At 31.4% G+C, this 20,120-nt stretch overlaps 1 protein-coding gene across 8 annotated transcripts in view; it reads right to left on the reverse strand.

The window, feature by feature from the left end:
* Positions 1 to 20,120, reverse strand: part of LOC148603168 (plexin domain-containing protein 2-like) — a 73,810-nt gene that overhangs the window by 46,731 nt on the left and 6,959 nt on the right. For all 8 annotated transcript variants that reach the window (XM_088554122.1, XM_088554121.1, XM_088554118.1 and 5 more), the window contains exons 2-4: positions 16,136 to 16,320; positions 15,406 to 15,525; positions 5,197 to 5,266 (exon numbers count right to left, since the gene is read on the reverse strand). In XM_088554122.1, coding sequence (XP_088410248.1) covers positions 5,197 to 5,266; positions 15,406 to 15,525; positions 16,136 to 16,320 — 375 coding nt within the window. The remainder of the gene's footprint in view (positions 1 to 5,196; positions 5,267 to 15,405; positions 15,526 to 16,135; positions 16,321 to 20,120) is intronic.

Below are 20,120 nucleotides of genomic sequence, written 5' to 3' on the forward strand. Positions count from 1 at the left end.
GGATGGCTTGAGACTGAAGGTATTGTCTCCTAAAAACATCTAAACCTGCTACCAGTTAATATTTAATGTGAATAAAGATCTAATAATTTATCCTAGATTTTTTTTTTTTCATTTTCTATTTGTGTTTTCTGACTTCCTATTTCCCACACTTTGGGTAATGCTAGTAATTATTTGCTTGTCCTGGATGCAATAATTATGAATTTTAGCCTTTAATTTGTTTCCAGCTCCCTACTTATAAAAACCAAATGGCTTTCCCTAATACATGTATTTATAACCTGAGGCCAATGGGTTGAGACAATTTGCCCATAAATGACATCCCAATTGCATTACATGTAGTGATAAAATCTACATGATCCTTTAAAGTCATTAAATAATGATTAAGTTAAATATATATTTAAAGTGTCAGGCTCTGTAAAAATCAGAAAGTAGATGAAACATGGTATGAATTAACCCACTAGTTTGAAAGTGTAATATGACTATTTGCACTATCTGAATCAAGGAAAAAAAGACAAAATTATCCACATCAACTTGGTTAACACAGTTATAATTTCATTGAAATGCATTTCAAGGGCAGATAATCCTTTCAAAAACCTCATTTTTGTAACACTCCATTGAAAAATTTCTGAAAAAATCCATTGATGAAGAGATCAAATAATGGTCTTTTTAAATAAAAAAATTATCATTGAGTGACAATACATTGTCAGATGGGTGGGGTTTGGACATGTATGTTCCCAATTTTTCCCATTTTGCCTGATACCTACAAAGACTTACACTAAATGGTTCTGGATTTAAAGATAAGGTTCCAAGATTTATTTATATATTTAATGTGTATTTACTGTAAATACGTTACTTTTTGATGTTAAGAAAATGTGAAAAAAATACCCTAAAAACTCGTTTTTCATCAAATGACATAACTCATAATAATAGAATAAAAACATAATAATAGTTTGTGGGCAGGGATAATGTTCACATTACATGTATAAAACCCCCATTTCATCATTGTTTCACAATGGGCTGGCCATTTATGTGGCTTTGTAATACTTCAAGGAATAGTGTGGGGTAAAATAATGACATAAATGGTCAGCTGGTGGTAAAATCATGATAAAATAGAGTATCTGTGAATTGAGTTGATTCAAATATGACAAGTTTCTTCATTTTAATAAAAAGTGCTGCCTATAAGTTGCATAGAATTTGGCAATCTTTATAAGACCATCATATGTCTATAAAATTGGTCAAAAGACCAGACATGGAAAACAGACACACACAACAAAGAACATAAAATAACCAAAATAATACATACAAAGTAACAAAAGTAAATGAACAATACAGACTCCACTAGAAACTGGGAGCATGGACACCATCGGTAGGGTAAATGTTAGAATCCATTGTTTTACCACTGTTATTGCATTATAGATATTTCAATACTTTAATGATGACAGCAACATGTAAGGTACTAATTCAGCTCTTAAAATCGGAATAAATCAAATTACTCAACATCTAACTATCAATACTCCAGGATAAATAAATTTATACTTCATTTTTCTCAGTAATGAGATTCAGTATACTATACTTGCCAATACCATTAGGGAGCAGTATAAATGTCAGTTCCCTCCTCTTATTGAAAAAAGCATAAAATGTTCTGATGTAAATTTTCACTGGAAAGAATTTTGTACCAATTATTCATCAATGGTCAGAGAATTAGGGCATGTTACAAATCTTAAAAGAAAATTCTGTTCCTGTCTGAATTATCTTTAAATAAACCATAACTACAAATGACTCAATCTGTTAAGAAAGCATTATAAATCAAACATCAATCATTTAAATTCCAATAAAATGATAAATTGTTCCCAATCAGGACCGTTTAAGAAATGACGGAAAACCTTCCAATTTCCAGAAATTCTGCAGATATTGCAGCTGAAGAATTTGTACAACTTGGATAATTGGATCAATAATACCAGCTTTATCAAATTTTACAGAATAAAAGCAAATCATTTCTGCATAAAAATGCCTTTGGAAAATACAACAAGAAAGCATACCAAAGAGTGCAAGGCAAATACTAGGATCAAATGTGATTTGGAAATAAATTGAAGATGTGCAAATATAACTATTATTCTAGTATTATAGAAAATGTAAACATGATAGAATGGATAAACTGAAAATTTATGGTGGCAGTAGAACATGCAATATTATAAACCCATAAAGATTTATGATTTAATTAGATAAATCACATCATGTGACATTCTGTCCATTTGTTGATCGAGTCTAACACTTATAATGCGGAAGCATCCTAAGGTTTATCACTAACTAGGAACACAAAAATACCAATCATATATTATATTGCAAATTTTGATTTGCTGTACACATGTTTCAAGGAGTAACCTCTCATCAGCAGCATTAGAATCACATATATAGCAGGAAGATTTAAATCTAAAAATTTATTGTATTCAAGAAGTACTCAAAACTATTGAAATAAGAAACCAATCCATCCCTGAGAGGTTTTACCATGTGCAATACAAGGAATGAAATGATGTAAAAATAGTCCACATTGAAAAAATCCAACAGTTTCTATTATATTTTAGAGTCATTTTCAGAGTTACTTCCCTTAATTTTGAATTCTACAGTACATTCAATATAATTTTTATCTCCTAAGAACAAGGGTTATATGAAAAGCCACATATTAATTTCTGTTTATTATAACATTTTAAACAAAATATCAAAAGTAAAAGATGTTGGCTTTGGCCTAAAATGAAATATAGCAAGTAAGGAAAAGACATTTCCATCTTGTTCATACTGATACCCATACCAAATAGACCACTTTAAGAAATAATAGGAAAGAAAAGGCCATAAAATACTAACCCTAGCAAAAACCTAAGAACAGAATTATAATTAATTGACAAAGAAAATAGAAATTAGTTTGTTTTTTCCTGCAAAAACACATGTCTCCCCCGTCCCATAAACTGCAAAGGAGTTGTGCTGACAAGGTAATTTATAAGGAATTTTTGGCAAATTTCAAAGGGACATAAATCTTACAAAAATTAGGGGATCAAAATTACTTGATAATATGCACAACTACATATGATGTTCTAGTTCTATACCATGTTTGGTAAAATTTGGTTCAGTAGTTCCTGAGGAGTTGTGATGACAATGTAATTTATGGGGATTTTTGGCAAATTTCTAAGTTCAAAGAGGCAAAACTCCTACAAAATAAGGAGAACAAAATTTCCTGGTAATATGCACAACTTCATATGATGTTTTTGCTACATACTAAGTTTTGTAAAATTCCGTTCAATAGTTTCAGAGGAGTTGGGCTGACAAACTTGGTGATGGACACACAGACAAGCCAAAAACAATATGTCTCCCCACCAAAGTGGGGGGGGGAGACATAATCAATGAAAAGAAAAACATTTTGTAGTAACGTTTTCAAAAAAAACAAAATTAGGAAACTATATAAGGTATTAAACGAGTTCATTTTGTAGGCCAAGTACCAATACACATTTAAACGTGACAATATGATAACAATGTCATGGGTGACAGAATTCTAGGTAAACAAATCGTGATCCTTCATATTTTTTCCTTTATAATTTTCAAATTAAACTAGTCACGATCATGTGAACCAGATATATAAGAACTCTATTTATAAATTACCCATCAGTAAAAACAGATATGCCCTTGACTATTAAGAAGTGTAAAATACATGATAATAAACCATAGCCAAATTGTCACAGCCTGAACAATAAAGCTATAGAATTATGGGTGTGTTACATATTAGACATCGATAAATTCATTGTATACAGTGAAAACAAGGAAGATTTTAGTATTTCTTTAACCAGATTGAAAATCCACTGTTCCAATTTATACCCAACCAAACTGATAAGTTCTAGTTAATTAGCCAATTTGGAAGAAATTTGTCTATCGAAAACAGAATATTTCTCGAAGCTTACATACAAATGGCAGGAAAATCCTTGTGAGGAAAATTTACTGTGACAATGTATTAAAGCATGGAAACAGCTCAATACAGTCTTCTTTAATTTTAACATAAATTTATCTATGAAATAGTATTTTATTAATGAACCAATTCTGAAAATCAAATTCCGTCATCCTAAACAACATTACATCATCACAATGTCCTCATAGAATACATTTTGACCAATTAGGAATGTCATGATCAATGGCAATCCCAGAATGCAATACAGTTTCCGGATGGGTCAATTAGGGTCTAATTTGGTGGTATTTTTTTGTGTGTATGTATGTTGTTTAAAGATATACTGATCAGACCACATGAGATCTGTGCAATCTCATAACTTCACTTATATATCAGCTGAATATTTAAAGATTACTTTTAATTTTAGACCAAATTATGCCAGATAACCCAGTTTATGCTACATGAAACGTGAAGTGGTTTGTGAACAAGTAATTGTCCCTAAGTTGGCTATACATTACATGTTCATCTTATCATCCATTTCATGTTCATCACTTGAATATAGCCGAAATATTGCTGCTCGGGTCTTAAACCCCAACAATCAATCAATCTAAGTTGGCTATATCCTATTGCTTGATCAAAAATTAAACACAATCCTTATAATTTAATTTCTAATCTATCCCAGTCCAAATTAAGATATGATCAATTATACGAATGTTATTTAAATTGGGATTATTTGGATCACAGACCGCTGTCCAATGACGTTAATGACCTCACAGTTCCAAAGTAGTTCACATAAAATAACCTAAGTAATGTTGCCCCCAAGACACCAAAACAATCAAAGACCTAGTGTGAAAGTACTATTGTTCGTGGGTTACCACATTTTGTGGTTTTCATGCGTAGGCAAAACAATGAAATTAGGTTCCAAACGAATAGGAGATTCCAATTGATGTGTATACTGGAAACTTCAAAACCATGATTCAAAAATCAACAAACTAATGTTTCTTCCTTAATACAAGAAAATTGGTATCCACAAATTAAAGTACCTTCACATTATTACAAATCAAATAAAATTATTCACAAACTATTTTTAGTAAAGTCTGAGTTGCTCAGTTACTTTTGTTTCTATGTATGTTTTATTTTGTATGTTCTTAGTTGTGTGTGCTTGTTTTCACTGTCTAGTCTTTATCCCTAGATTGCATTCTTTTGATTTCTACCCTAGTCTTGGTTCCCTTGATTACTCTTTAATTCAGCCATAAGTCATGATATAATCTTACCTCCTGTTGCTATTGTCAGCTTTTTTATTTTATGACCATAAAATGGAAATTCAAAAGACAGGCCAACAGTCTGAAAAATAAAAACAACAAAATATATCATTGAAATCTGTACAAATCCAGTTAGAGACAAACATGTACTTTTGTTCGTAGGGTACTAATTTTTGTGGTAGGCCAAACCACGAAAACTGGTTACCAACAAAAAGGAGATTTCCATTGATGTGTATAATGAAAACATCAAAACCACAATTCAAGAATTCACAAACTTGTGTTTCTTCCCTTATCCACGAAAATTGGTATCCGCAAATAAAAGTACTTTCACAGTACTACAACTATTGATTTAGCTGGTCACTTCAGTCATTGATAAATCAAATTGTCAAGTAACTAATCAATTTGGCCCTAAAAGATACAAAATTAGTCACTTTTCATTTGATTTTCATTTAACAAAGCGACTAATGGTTTCAAAATCCTGGCTAAACCACTGTACATGTATTAAGCCAAAACATAAGGGACTCTCCATAACCTGGTCATAACAAGAGCAGTAATGACTTTGTTATTTTATATATATGTTCTCATTTTTCCCAATTATAAGGTTTGGCACATATTTTAAACAGTTTCCACTGGAACATAAAACATCTGGAACATTTAACATTATATTTTTGTTTTGTGGTGTCCATTTTTTGTCAAATAATCATTCATGTTTCATCTACTGGTACTTAAATTTTTATTTTGATCAGGTACCAGTTAGTTTTTTCGCGTTCTTTAGAAAGATTAATGTTTGTAGATCTGTATTTTAGAGCTATATGTCTGGACTTGAGGTACAGAAGTATATACAAAAAAAAACCCATCTTATTTGAAATTAGACAAACACTTTAATTTATAAAATAAACCAAGCACAATTCACTGCATCACAATATTAAATACAGTCCTTTTCAAATTCATAAGGTGATCAGTTGAAGAATTGCATTATTGACAAAATGACTTTTAAATTCAAGGTAGTTGTTTTATTCATTTATTCAATTAATCCATCTGAGACCTCATTTATTGATATGTTGAGCTGAGATATTAAATTTAAAGCTTACTCATATCACAGCCAGAAGGATGACGCCCTGTACAGAAACATGATTGTTACAAATCTTTTACCAATCCAGTTGCTACTTGGGCTTTTTTTTTTGCAGCACCCTATACAAAAGCAGCATCATAGATGGATCCAGTGAGTGCCCTCAGGGGACCAGAACCCCTTTTAGGCCAGCAAAATTTAATATAATTTGAAGGATATTTCATTTATGAATTTCAGAAAATGCCAGCTTTTTATTTTGGTTTTCAGATTTTTTCAAATTTAGCACATTTTCACACTGTATGTAAACAAGCCATGGATATTGCCAAAATATGCTGCATGACCCTGTGTTTTGAAAGTTGCAAAAGATAACTTGGCTTATCAACCTTAAATAGTAATACACAAAACTTCTTGATTTCTGAAGGTTTATTCACAAAGGGCGTAACTCAAAATATGGGTTTGCATTTGAAGCAATGGGAGTTTTTTAACTGAATTTATTCCTAGATAGGTTATTGGTCTATCAAGGAGGAGATAGAACTGCTTTAAGCAGCCTGAACAGAATAAAATGAAGTTAACTACTTCATTTAAATAAAGTATTCATTACGTAATATCAGTAATAGTCTGTTTTGGTCTAACATCCTACAAAAAATCATTCAAGTAACTGTCTTTGTAAGAATCATGCAAAATCTGAAAAATGTGATACACCCAAAAAAGGCTACATATTTTTATTTTTGTCATTAAGTTGTTTTATGGGTCTTTACTATGAAATGTGTAATTATTCATTCAAATCTGCCTGCTCTTAGGAGATGATCAACATTGAAAATGCAGTAGATTCGATTGTATTTGAGCACCATTTACAGATTTATCTCCCTTAATTTTGAAATCTACAATCCATTCTATTTAATTTTATCTCCTAAGAGCATGGGTTATATGAAAAACCACATGTTTATTTCTGTTTACTATGACATTTAAAACAAATATCAAAAATGAAAGTATGTAGGCTTTTTACCCATGAATCACATTTTGCATGATTCTTAGCTGGAGTGCTACTTAATCAGAACACAAAAATTACATGATTCATAATTAGTTCTCAAGGAATTGAAGAATCCACACTTGATGATCCTTGAAAAAAAGTGGAATTCAAAATAATTTTACTACTTGACATGCATATCTTATAACTATGCTCGATAGAATTACCAAAATAGTGTGACAATTAATCATTTTGTACTGTTATTTTTATATTCTATGGCAGAATAGATTATTTCAATAATTTTCTATATTTGTGACAAGTTTGTCAAAGTTAAGATGACTAATGACATTATTCTTCTATAATGACCTCCATGCACCAAATGCAGTGATTTTGTAAAATTCACAACACAATTTTAGGTTTTTAACATAAAAAATATAATCTTGATTTATGACACACGTAAATATAGTGCATTTCTATAACTGAATAATGAAAAAAACTCCAAAGAGCTATAGAGTGCTTAAAAACTGTAAGATTTAGATGTGGACAGAAGTATTGGATCTTTACAGAGATTCGTTACTGAATTCATGTATAACTTCCTGTATGTGCCTACAAACCAATTTTCCCAGTAACTGTAATGATCCATTTCTGCAATTATTCAAATAAACGTGCCGGAGGTTAAGAAAAAAACAGTTCTTAAAAGGCTTTTACTAGCCATGGGTATAAGACATGTAAACAAGAGGCTCCCAGAAGCCTGCATCACTCACCTGGTTAAATTTTGTCTTTCAATGGCAATAAATTTAACAAGTTGTCTAACAATTTTGACTCCAGAAGACTTTGGTAGGACTTATCATAATGACCATTACATGGCTAAACAGATCAAAATGAAAATCAGACCACAGATAGATCTCTTCAGGCTGAACATTTTTACCCAGTTAGAATTTGGCTAATTCTAATAGTTTTGGAGATACATGTGAAAAACTACAGTCTGACCCCTATGTTCTATTTTTAGTAATGGCGGCCACGTTTTTTGACAGATAAAAAATCTAAACACAACTTTTGTGCAAGATACCCGAAAGAACATATGTGCAAAGTTTCATATAATTAAGCTCAGTAGTTTCAGAGGAGAAGATTTTTGAAAAATTGTTAACGGACGACAATGACGACAAATGACAAGAACAGACGCCAAGTGATGGCACTTTTACTACTGTGAAAGTACTATTTTTCGTGGGGTATCAATTTTTGGGGTAGGCAAATTCAAGAAACTTGGTATCCATTGAAAAGGAAAATATCAAAACCACAAATTCAAGAATCTATGAACTTGTGTTTCTTCCCTAATTCACTAAAATTGGTAACCACAAATAAAAGTACTTTCACAGTATCAGTAGATTAATCGGCAATTTATCTATCCATATAATTGGTAATGTTAATTTTTTTTACTTATCATATAATTATGTTTGTTGCTCCCCACCTTTTTTCTAGCAGCACGTCCTATCACCTTATATATAGGAAGTCCCCCACAAGATTTCATAAATCTGTTCTTTTTTCTACCAACATTTTATAACTCTGTAAAGCTTAGCTTGCATGGTAAGTACTACACTTTTATACCTTTGGTGAAACTGTCTCCTGGCAAATAAATTTTGTTTATCTTGAAGTTGAATAGGACTTATGGGGCATCTATAATATTCCATTCTTCTCGAAGCATACAGACAATAATACATTGTATGTGGTAATACTCATAAATCAGTTCCCACAAATCTGTTAGGAAAAATGCCATTATTTCACACATTTAAATCAATAAGAATAAAGATGAATGAAAAGAAATTATCCCCAAAGACTATCAAAACTGAAGTACCAAGGACTTAAAGTACCAAACTCTTATTCATAAGCATGCAACAAGAAAATTGCTGTTACAATGTTATTATTATATTCTCATTAAGGTTATACATTTAGCTTTCCGTACAATACAATAATATTGACGGTTAAACCACAAAATGACATTTGTTTGATTAACATCTTGATGTTTACCTTCATGATATGTCAATGTATTTTAATTAGCAACAAGTCGAAAACTGCAACAATACAGGATTCAAATAGAGTCTGGAGAAAAATGTTTACTAGTTAAGGCGCTAATTTAAAATGTACTGATCAAACTAAAAGTAGAACTAGCATCGAGAGCAGGTGTTATGAAAAAATAATTTCACCACTAGAAGAACTGTCCAAGCTCATTATAAAGGGAATACCTCCATTTCAAAGGGATTTAATAGCAAATAAAAATAAAACTACATCAAAATCCCTTCAATGACTCAAGAGAAGTTGAAGCTTGCAAGGTTTTAACTAACAGTCAGTTGGATGATCTCCTTCTAGAGACCTCCAACAAGAATTATATTTTCTTCATGCACATCTCCATATATTGCCTATTCTTCCTATGAAATTTCACAAAAATCCCTAAAATTGGAGTGATTAACAATACTGTTTACTACTTAAAGGGTGAGAAAAAGCCAAATTCATAGACTGAATGAAATTCTTCTCAGGGTGCAGCTTGATACAACCGCAGAAGTTGAACCCTCGACAATTTGGGCATTTAGCATAGGATTTGACTAAAATTGAATTGCCACTTTTTTGGTCCCTTATTCTCTAAATAGTTCCAGTCAAAACCTCTCAATTCTATCTTAACCTTTTTTGCAATCATATAAAAACTTAGTCCCCCACCACTATTATACAGCCCTTGAAACCTTAACACTTGCTGAACTCCACATTAATGTTAGTCCAATGCTTTAAGCATATTAAGGTCACAGTATTTTTCTCTCCAACAATTAAACTGCTATCTACATAATATATCTACTAATTTTCTCAGTTTTTTTTTTTTTTTTTAGAACAGGCATGTTAAATATTTACAACATACTGTGAAAGTACTATAATTATTGGGTACCATGTTTGTGGTTTAGGGAAAAATTATCAGCTTGTCAATTCTATAATTCGAGGATTTGACAACTTTTCATATTAAAGAAATGGAAATTTCCTTTTTGTTGGAAACACAATTTTGTGGTTTAACAAACCCACAAAAACCACTAAAAATAGTATTTACAAAATTGATTTATTTACATTATATAACGCTAATACTTTTTTGGAATTGTGAAAATTGATACCCGTGCAAGTATGTACACTTGACGGAATCTGAGAAAATTAGCAACCACAAAGTCAAAAATGTCTACAGTACAATGTGTTAAATAAAATGGACTTTATCTGTACATAAGCTTGGCAAAAACTTAAATTTAAAAACCTGTAGGTGTTACTCTCTTTCTGAAAGCAAAAAATGACTGCATATAATTTTCATTTAAGTACCAGTAATTAAGATTCAAGTTCCATTTAGAACTTGGAAAGTACATTTAAAGTTCATTGTATGTACTGAACACCAGACACCAGGTGCAATATCAGATGGAATCACAGATTTAGGCTAATGAAACGAAGAGCCCATCAAAACACTGGCTGTTATGAACTGGTGTCATGCTTATACCTTCAATCATGCTTAAATTTCTTTTTACTATCAAAATTCACAGTTTTCCATCTTCTATGACATTTTTATTGTTCTTTTACATGTTTAAAAACATCACAAAAAGGCCAACCATAAAAAAATATTTAGTTGGCCGATTTCCCAAACGAATACTACTTACAAGGATGTTTTTGTTCTGTTTTCCCATACTTACATGTTCATCTGTTATAAAACAAGAAATCTGTGAGCAATGGCTCACTAGTGATACCACCACTTTCAATCATGATGTAAGGAAAAACAACAAAGTCCTTGGTAAATGGAAAGTTGTTGTCAATTTTGTTTGAAAATGAATCTTATCATATGGCATACCTAGAGGAAAAATGTGCTAAAATTTCAAGCTGCTGTGATGATTAGTTGCTGAGAAAACTGATATTAAAAAAAAACATTTATAGACGAAATCATGGATGTTCAGTCATGGGTAAAACAGTATACCCCATCTTCTATGGAGCGGGGTATAATAAGGTCTTTTGAAGGCTTTTCCAGGGAAAAGGATAACTTGTCTATCTACCTACCAACATCCTAAGCTACAAAAAGGGATAGAGCTAACAAACATTTTTTGAAGTATGGCCTGACAAATGTTCAACTTAAAATTTTATTAGATTTATTAATCCAGCCAACCAAAAGTTTACATACATTTATCAATTCAGGTAATACTACACTAAGATTTGGTTCACTTACAGAAATAAACAGAGTGGTCCAGTATGAACATTTTAAGTAATAAGACACCTACATGTACATGTAAAATGTATCAGCGATTCAAACATCTGAGAAAATTATTTAAGCATTGTTGTGTGGGCCTTTTTTCCTATATCTCTGTATCACTAAACTGAGTTGCACATGCCATATGCTGTTCAGAGCTTGGGATTATTGCAGCCCTAATATGACAGTTATCCAGCTTAGAACTATTATGTTGCAGCCAATATATCAAAGAAAATTGTAAAACCTTATACTTTTTGTTCCCTAACGAACAAAGGAACAAAGTTTCATCATTATACAACATAAACCTCAGTGGAATATTAAAAAGGAGACACACAGATATTCTGACCTAAAATTTATAGAGCTGAATAGTACTTAAATTTATGACAATAAGATTTTTCAATTTGTTGAGATTTCATTTGTTTACTGGACTTTGTTACACCATCACTATTTTTCAATGGAAATTTCTCATTTTAATGAAGAAGACCCACTCATGACTGCAGAATAGGTATGCTAAAAATACTAGTACTTTCATAGTAAACTGTAAAAAAAAAACTCTGTGAACAATTTATTTTGGCTTATAACACAAGCAAGAAAAAAAATAGAATATAACTTTAAGATATTGTTAAATGGGAAATTAAGTACATGTATTAGTAAAATCAGAAACATACATGTCAAAAACACACCAATCTGACATTAAAATATCACTCAAGGATACATTCTCTATTTGAAAAGACCATTATTTGATCTCTGCATCACTGCCTTTGCACAGAAATTTTTCAATAGCATCTTAGAAAAATAAGTTTTTTTGAAAGAATTATCTGCCCTTGAAATGTTCATTTTCAGTGCATTTCAATGAAATTGTAACTCAATGGTCCTGCATATGGAAAATCTTGTCTGTTTTCCTTGATTCTGATGGTGCAAATAGTCAAATTATACTATCAAAATGATGGGTTTCACCATGTTTCACCCATTGCCTGATTCTTACAGGGACTGACACTTAAACAGCTACCCATATAAATTGATGTCATAAACAGCAAAAATACCTAAGTCCTAAAATAGATTGGTTTGCAGTACCCCAGTAACCCAGTATCCCAGACTTTGTAAACAGGGTACAAGTAATGTGTGAATATTAGATCTTAGGATGAAAACAATATTCAAATCACATTTTGCTCAAATGCATTAACAACTCCCTATATTCAATTATATTTACAACTTATCATATATGCATGACAAAGATTTACAAAGATTGATGAAGAATGAAATTCTATTATGCTATTCATTTACTGGAAAGACGTGATCTTTCCTAATGGCAAAAGCACAATCGATAGAGGTTCGTTACTTTTAAAGATTAGAGTTTATGTACGATTTGATGAACTTAAGAGATTACAGACAGGCCAAACTTAAAACAGCATTTAATGTCATTTTCTAGGACTATTATCTTGAAACAGGGTTAAAAGATACATAACAATGAAGACAGAAGTGAGCATCAATAATACAGATCTAGAAGTTAGTGCAGAGATAAGTTTAAGTTCAGAGGAATTTGAATCTCTTTCAATTGTAATTTTTTGTTAAGATCAGGAAGTATTTCAAAATAGCTGATGCCCTGGGCACAGTGTAATGAAGAATCTCAAAGCCTTCCTCAACTCAAATTTTGACCAATCAAATGATCGCTTGAAATTGAAGAGTTGAGAAAAATCTAAATTTGTGATTTTTTATAAAACCCATGCCAGAGCATCAACAATGTACTATATATGTAGGGGTTGGGTCTTAAACATGAATGGCTCAAAATCATTTTGTCGGAGATGATGAGAGTAATCTGGAAGTAATTGCTTCAACTTATAAAGGCAGATGCAGAGTGAATGTTCTAGTGTGTATACTGTTAATGTTAACACTTTGAATATAAGTAATAGTCAACCTTGATAAAAAAAAAATATCTTAATGTTGAAGAATCTTTTATATTGATAGTATTAATATCAAAGCAGACTTTTCATATACTCTGTACATACCAATGAAGATAATAGAGCAAGAAAAATTAAGACATCTTTATGAGTTAAAAATATTTTCATGGCAGTGGTCAGTGAAACTTAATTACAGGATAAGCTACTAAACAGCTGACATCAACAATATAACAGATCTGATTATATTTATTTTACAGCTAATGCCAGTGCAGTGGTTTTTTTAGTAAAAAATATGACTCTAGTATAATCATACTGAATTTGACCAACCATTTCTATTTCTTAAAAATTTATTTTTCTACATTACTTGATCTGGAAACATAACATCTTTTTTCCAAGCTATTGACTATCATATTTGTTTTTTCTAGTCATACAGACAGTTAATGTTTAAAATTTTTAGCCTCTGATGAGAAAATTTAGCATTTAACTTTCAAAACAGTAGGAACAAAATTGTAAAACACATGTCCATCACTGCAAAAAAAAAAATGAAGCACAAAAAACTCCTGTCAAATTTGTCGAATCAATATGGTGGCCAAATATGATCAACTACATTTGGAGACTAACGATCCTACTAAATTTTAATATCTGTTGAGCGTTTCTGAGTAGTTGCATCCACAAAAGTGACAAGGTCAAATGTACAAATGTAGGGGGTCCATGCATTCATTTGCTCACTTTTGCCCAAATTCCATTAAAAAAGAACAACATTTATTAACAAAAAGGGTGTTCCAACCCATGGAGCCCTTCTAAATCTGCCACTAGTGATGAAACAATGTTTATAGTGAACTGACTAAGCCTTAAAATATCAATCTTTAATATTACCTTGCTGACATAAAAGTTAATATGATACCAAAAATATGAGGTACAAGAAATAAGAATTTTTGAAAACAAAACGAATCAAAACAGGAAGATATAATGGTATATATTTATTCTGGTTAAAAAACATTGATTTTCATCAAAGGTTTCTCAGGTAACCAAGATCAATACCTACCTATTAGAGGCAATAATAGAGTCGTAAGAGTTTTATTCCATTAAAGGCTTACACAAAAAAATGAGCATCAATGGAACCAATTTAAGTAAACAAGGGTTTGCCATGAACACTTGTTATGTACATACAAATGTACATCTGTTCTTCAGAAAATCATGTCTGGAAAAATTTAGGGAAAAAAAAACGACATTGAATTCTTGTTTTGAAAACTAGCCTTAAGATAATTTTAGCCTTCTTATTAAATTCATACAAAACCTATTCAATATATTTTTTTAAATAGCCTAGGTTTTAATCTATTGTATTTCACTCTAGTTTTTCATATATACACAGTATAAACTTAAAAGGTCAGAAACTTGTTCTTATGTTGTCCCCAGTTTTTATATACCATGTTAATATACTTGCGTAATGACTGCTATTAATTGGTTTTGTATTTATGGACCAATGAGGACTTACTATTTAGTGAAAGTTGTACACCATGTTAAAGCCTATACAATGACATGACTCACTGGCGTTTTTTTTTTTTTTTTTGCTTGGAATTGGTTGTCGTATCATTTTCCAAAATCTACACTGAAGTCAGAAATGTGTCAACACAGCCCTGATAACCAACTGAGGACCAAGAAATGACAAATACTATTGGAAATTTGTACACGAAATTTAAGCACTGGGAAATCAGTATTTGCCTATTCCCCTCCACAGTTTAAAATGACAAGTAGTCTTCACTATAGACCATTTTAGGTGAGCATGAGCACCCAACTGTTTTTGATAAATCTTATAAGAGTGCTGAGCTTTTTCTGTCAATTTTCCTTAGATAGATGATAATGATTGCATAAGGTGTCTTCAGATTTACCTCAAATTGCTATAAAGCACTTTTATACAAAGATTACCCTGCCCTTTTCAACAGCTGCAGGGAATACTAGACTGGTGGTGTAACCTTTCTTCAGCTTTAGGGTAATTTATATTTTAACAAGTTTCTATTACTGCAATCATAAAACATACCACAGCAATCCTGTGACCATTAGTCAGAGAAGCATGCATGGCTGGGTGATCTTCCAGCTCATCCCAATATCCCTGGTGTCCTAATACTTGAGACGCATAGTATTTATGTGATTTCTTGTCCTAAAACATAAATATATACTTGTTTAAAAACTGGTTCCATATACTTCAGTCATACATTTGTATTTGGTACCATTAGAATAGGTACAAATGTATTAGTACCTATACAATATTGGGTACAGCCGAACCTGTCTTCAGTGACCTTCCAAGGGAGAGAATAACTATGGTCATATTTTGCATACAGATTAATTTTACATAGAATGTAATACACAGGGCTACTGTGAAAGTACTTTTATTTGTGGATACCATTTTTCATGGTTAAGGAAAAAAAAACGCCAGATCAAAGATTGAATGGGAAATTGTCATTTCATTGGGACCCAAATTTTGTGGTTTGTCAAATTAATGAAAGTCATGAAAATCAATTCCCCATGAACATTAAAACTTCAACAGTATTTAATTTATGGTCTTTCCAGACCAATTATTGCTGAAAACTAGTGGTCAATATCACAGGTTTTCCTGGATCCTTTAGTCCTGATATCTTTTAAAGGATCGAGGAAAACCATTACTTTTGGTGAGAATGATAAGAATTTTTAAAAAAGTCACTTTGCCAAAATAGACCCTAGATTTCGAAGTGAACAAAGATAATGGAGAGACATACTAACAATCATATTACCTTAACTTCCACTGTTAAGGGCGTTGATGTTATCTGTGGCTGCTGCGTTGTGATGCCACCATTATCTGTATTATTGGGCTTAGAAATCTGATTGGCTTGACGCTTGTAAATACCATGGCCATCTATACTTATCACAGGAATTATATCAAAATTGGACGGTTCATTGAGCAATGTGTACTGTACATCTGAAAATAAAGAAAAAAATAAGTACCAGTACACATGAAATTGAACATCTTTCATCAACCAATTCTCACATAAATACAAACAATCCATGTATTTGTATTAGGATAATACTACTGAAAGACACTGATAAGAAAAAAAATTTCAGACTATAAAAGACACATGTACATGTACCTTTAACTGACACATTTACCTTCATGTATTTTACAAAAATTATGGGAGTATTGCATAGCAGATATTGTTAGGTCCCCTATTTGCAGAAAAATCTGTAAATCAAAATAGAATGCAAACTTAATGCACAATCTATTTATAAAAACAAGTGTGAAAAACTGAGTTTTTGCATCATTTTTTTCTGAGTACAAGTGCTATAACTCAGCAAAAAAATAACAAAGGAGACCAAAACTTGACCTTGAACTGTAACTTGTCATGGTAAAACAATGTACCAAATATCATATAAATATCTGAAAGCATGACAAAAAAAGAGAAAGAAAACTGATCTGACTGAGAGAATAATGGATGCTATGCAAACATAGTCTCCTAGGCCTACTGCCAAAGTCACTGATAGGAAACTAATTAGTACATTTCCATCAAATGATCCCCTTTTTTAGATATTTTTCCAAGATATGGTATTTATTCTGGGTCTTTTATTTTTCTCATTCTTCCATATGATCTCACAAACAGCATTAACATAGGACATGAATTGTCAGACCAATTACAGTGGTGGATCCAGATGGTGCAGGGGGTTGGCACCACCCTTTTTTTATTGGAAAATTTGTCTTTTTCATGTGTAAAATTGACAAATAATGTTTAATAATGTCATAGCACCATCCTTTTTCTGAGGACTAAGGCTGGCACCCCTCCTTTTCAAAGTGTCTGTATCTACCCCTGACTTTAGATTACATTCTAAATTTTCTCTTGAAGAAAAAAGAGAAAAATATACCTTGTAACATTCCCATTAGTTTTGTCAAATATATATTTACAGTATGAATCTTGCCTAAAAGTGGAACAGTGTCATTTTTTACATGGCTATATACACCTCAAAATTTTATGAATTTGTGTAATTGTTCTTATCATCAAGTGTGAACGAGTAAAATGATATTCAACATCTATTTAGCACATGAATCATCAGGTCAAGGTCATGTTATTATGTAGTTTACATAAAAATTCAAGGTGAAACTAAAGACTGGGTGCATGGGACATGGAACCAATGTATTCAATTCCGACAAGGAAGAATCTTTTTGGAAGAATATATAAAGCATCAAATTTCTTCAAAGGATATCAAAATATGTTGGTACAGGTTCATTTCATATCACAAGTCCTGCATGTATATTGTGTTGCTATATTCTCTTGGGTTTCATATTTATTTTTGAATTTCAATGATAATTAAATTTAATATAACTGCATGCAAAACAAAATCACAAAATTTTATTGTCTAAGATTAGATAAAATGGGTCATAGATAGAAATGGCTGGGTTGCTATAAACAGGAAATAGAAGTGCTGCAGACCTGATATTGTATCACACAATATAGGACCCCATACTGAAGTTGATTGCTAAATATGTAGAGGTTGTGATTTTTAATTGCTGAGTAAATCATTTTGAAAACATTTTCTCCAGACAGCCTGACATTTACTATAAGCTTATTTGTAGGAGTGCAACAAGGCCAAAATAGCTACCATGTAGCAAGTACCACAGTTTTATGAAAATTGAAAATGTGTTTTGTTTTTTTTTCACAGAAAATTAGAGAAATCATAGTTTGAACAAGGAAAAAAAACAAATTTCTAGTTGTTCGGAATATTGGTAAACATATGAATTAAAATTATTGGTTACTGGTACATGTAGATCTATCCCTCGTCTTACAGTCATCACAATTTATGGTTGTTAGAATTATGACAGTGGTCACCAGCCAAACTGTCAGGGAAATCTCATTTCGACAGAAAATTTACACTGCTGGTACCAAGTACTGGTATTGTTTTGCAGGCCTTTCCTTCAAAATTCTCAATGACTAGCCTGAATAATAGAGGACTGTATAGGATTCAACTAGCCTGAAACAAGACATGTATACATCATTTCACTAGCCCAAATCAATTTTTACTAGCCATGGGCTTCGGACTAGTGGATAAATGCCACCAATGGTTTAGGAAAATTGACTTGTTTTATCTACCAGACCAGTAGACATATCTGTGAACCAGTATATCGTAGACCTCTACCAGACTGAAAGTCTACCAGAAATTATACCCAGTGGGAAATACTAGTGAAAACTGAAATGGAAAATCTAACAAATCTTCAAATATTCATCAAATATAAACATGATAAACTAAATCAATTAACAACAGCTGGGTATGCCATTCTATTTTACATATCAAATTAGTACAAAAAGTAAATATCTTGAAACTATAGTTTCTGAAAGTCAATAATGAAACAAGATGATAGCTGGAGCTAATTTAATTTATTATGATGTTGTGATGCCAAATTGTCCAGGAATAACATACATGTATAAACCACTTCAATTAATCAACTGGACTAAACAAAAAACAACACCTAGTATAACAATATAATACAACTGTCATAAATTTAATCAATGGACAACAATGTAATAAAGATTGTTATAAATTTATCAATGTACAACAATGTAATAAAAATTGTTATAAATGTATCAATGGGCAAAAATGTTGTACAGATTGTTATAAATGTATCAATGGGCAACAATGTTGTACAGATTGTTATAAATGTACCAATGGGCAACAATGTAGTACAGATTGTTATAAATTTATCAATGGCAGTAACCCCAATAATCCAGTTGTTATATTACAAGATCAATCCATCCTTCAGAGATCACCCATTGGCACATTTTAAATAATAATTGGACTTTCAATATAGCTCATTCTTCATCATTCTTTGTAAAATAAATCAGATTTTCAGTGATAATTCATGTAATACATTGTTCATGACACCGTCTTACATGTCTTATCTCAATTACTGAATCATACAAGTCTGTCAAAAAATTACAAACCCTTGATGAACAGATATAGTAATGTTCTGATCACCTTTTCACCTACTGTAGAACATTTTACCCTAATTTATTAGCCAAAGATACATGTGTTTTAAAATTTGAAAGTAAACAATATTTAAGGTTAACTTTGATAACTTAAATGATGTTCATACAATTTACACTAAAGGCATATTAGTCACAAATGTCAAGCTTCCATTAGCAGTAGGTGTCGATTCTCGTCAATTAAACGTGATAAATGATTTTAACATCTTAATTTAACAAGAAAATGCAATAAATCTGTATATATTTCACTGATGCATTGCATAAGTTACAATATGAAATGATAAAATATTCACTTGCACAATAAATGAATGATAGGTTGCCAGTTAATCAAACTAATTCACATGTAGCTTAATTGGTATGTTTAAATAAAATTCCTCAACAGCCTATCTGTTAGAAATTGAAGTACTCACAAGCACAATAAGTCATAAAAGATCATCATCAAAAGCATGGAAGAAACCATCTGTTAAGTTAAATGCACATGTAAAATTTGCACATTGAAATTTTCCACAGAAAACTAATGTAGCCAAAATTAGTAATAAACGAAGATGTTTCACACATACATTTTTAGAGGGCCAACCTTCCTATCAAATTTCATCAAAATCTATTAAGGGGTTAGGGAGGTAAGCCTAGGATAAGGGACCCAACTCTTATAAATCAATGGAACATCTGTATTCACCATTTTACATCAATCTCATGTTAGCATCAAAATAAATTGGACTGATTTCATTCTGTTCCTAAGGAAAGCTTGAAA

This window comes from Perna viridis, chromosome 11 (assembly GCF_037379345.1).
Source record: "Perna viridis isolate PV_CMFRI_1.1 ecotype Kerala chromosome 11, ASM3737934v1, whole genome shotgun sequence".
NCBI classification, from domain to species: domain Eukaryota; kingdom Metazoa; phylum Mollusca; class Bivalvia; order Mytilida; family Mytilidae; genus Perna; species Perna viridis.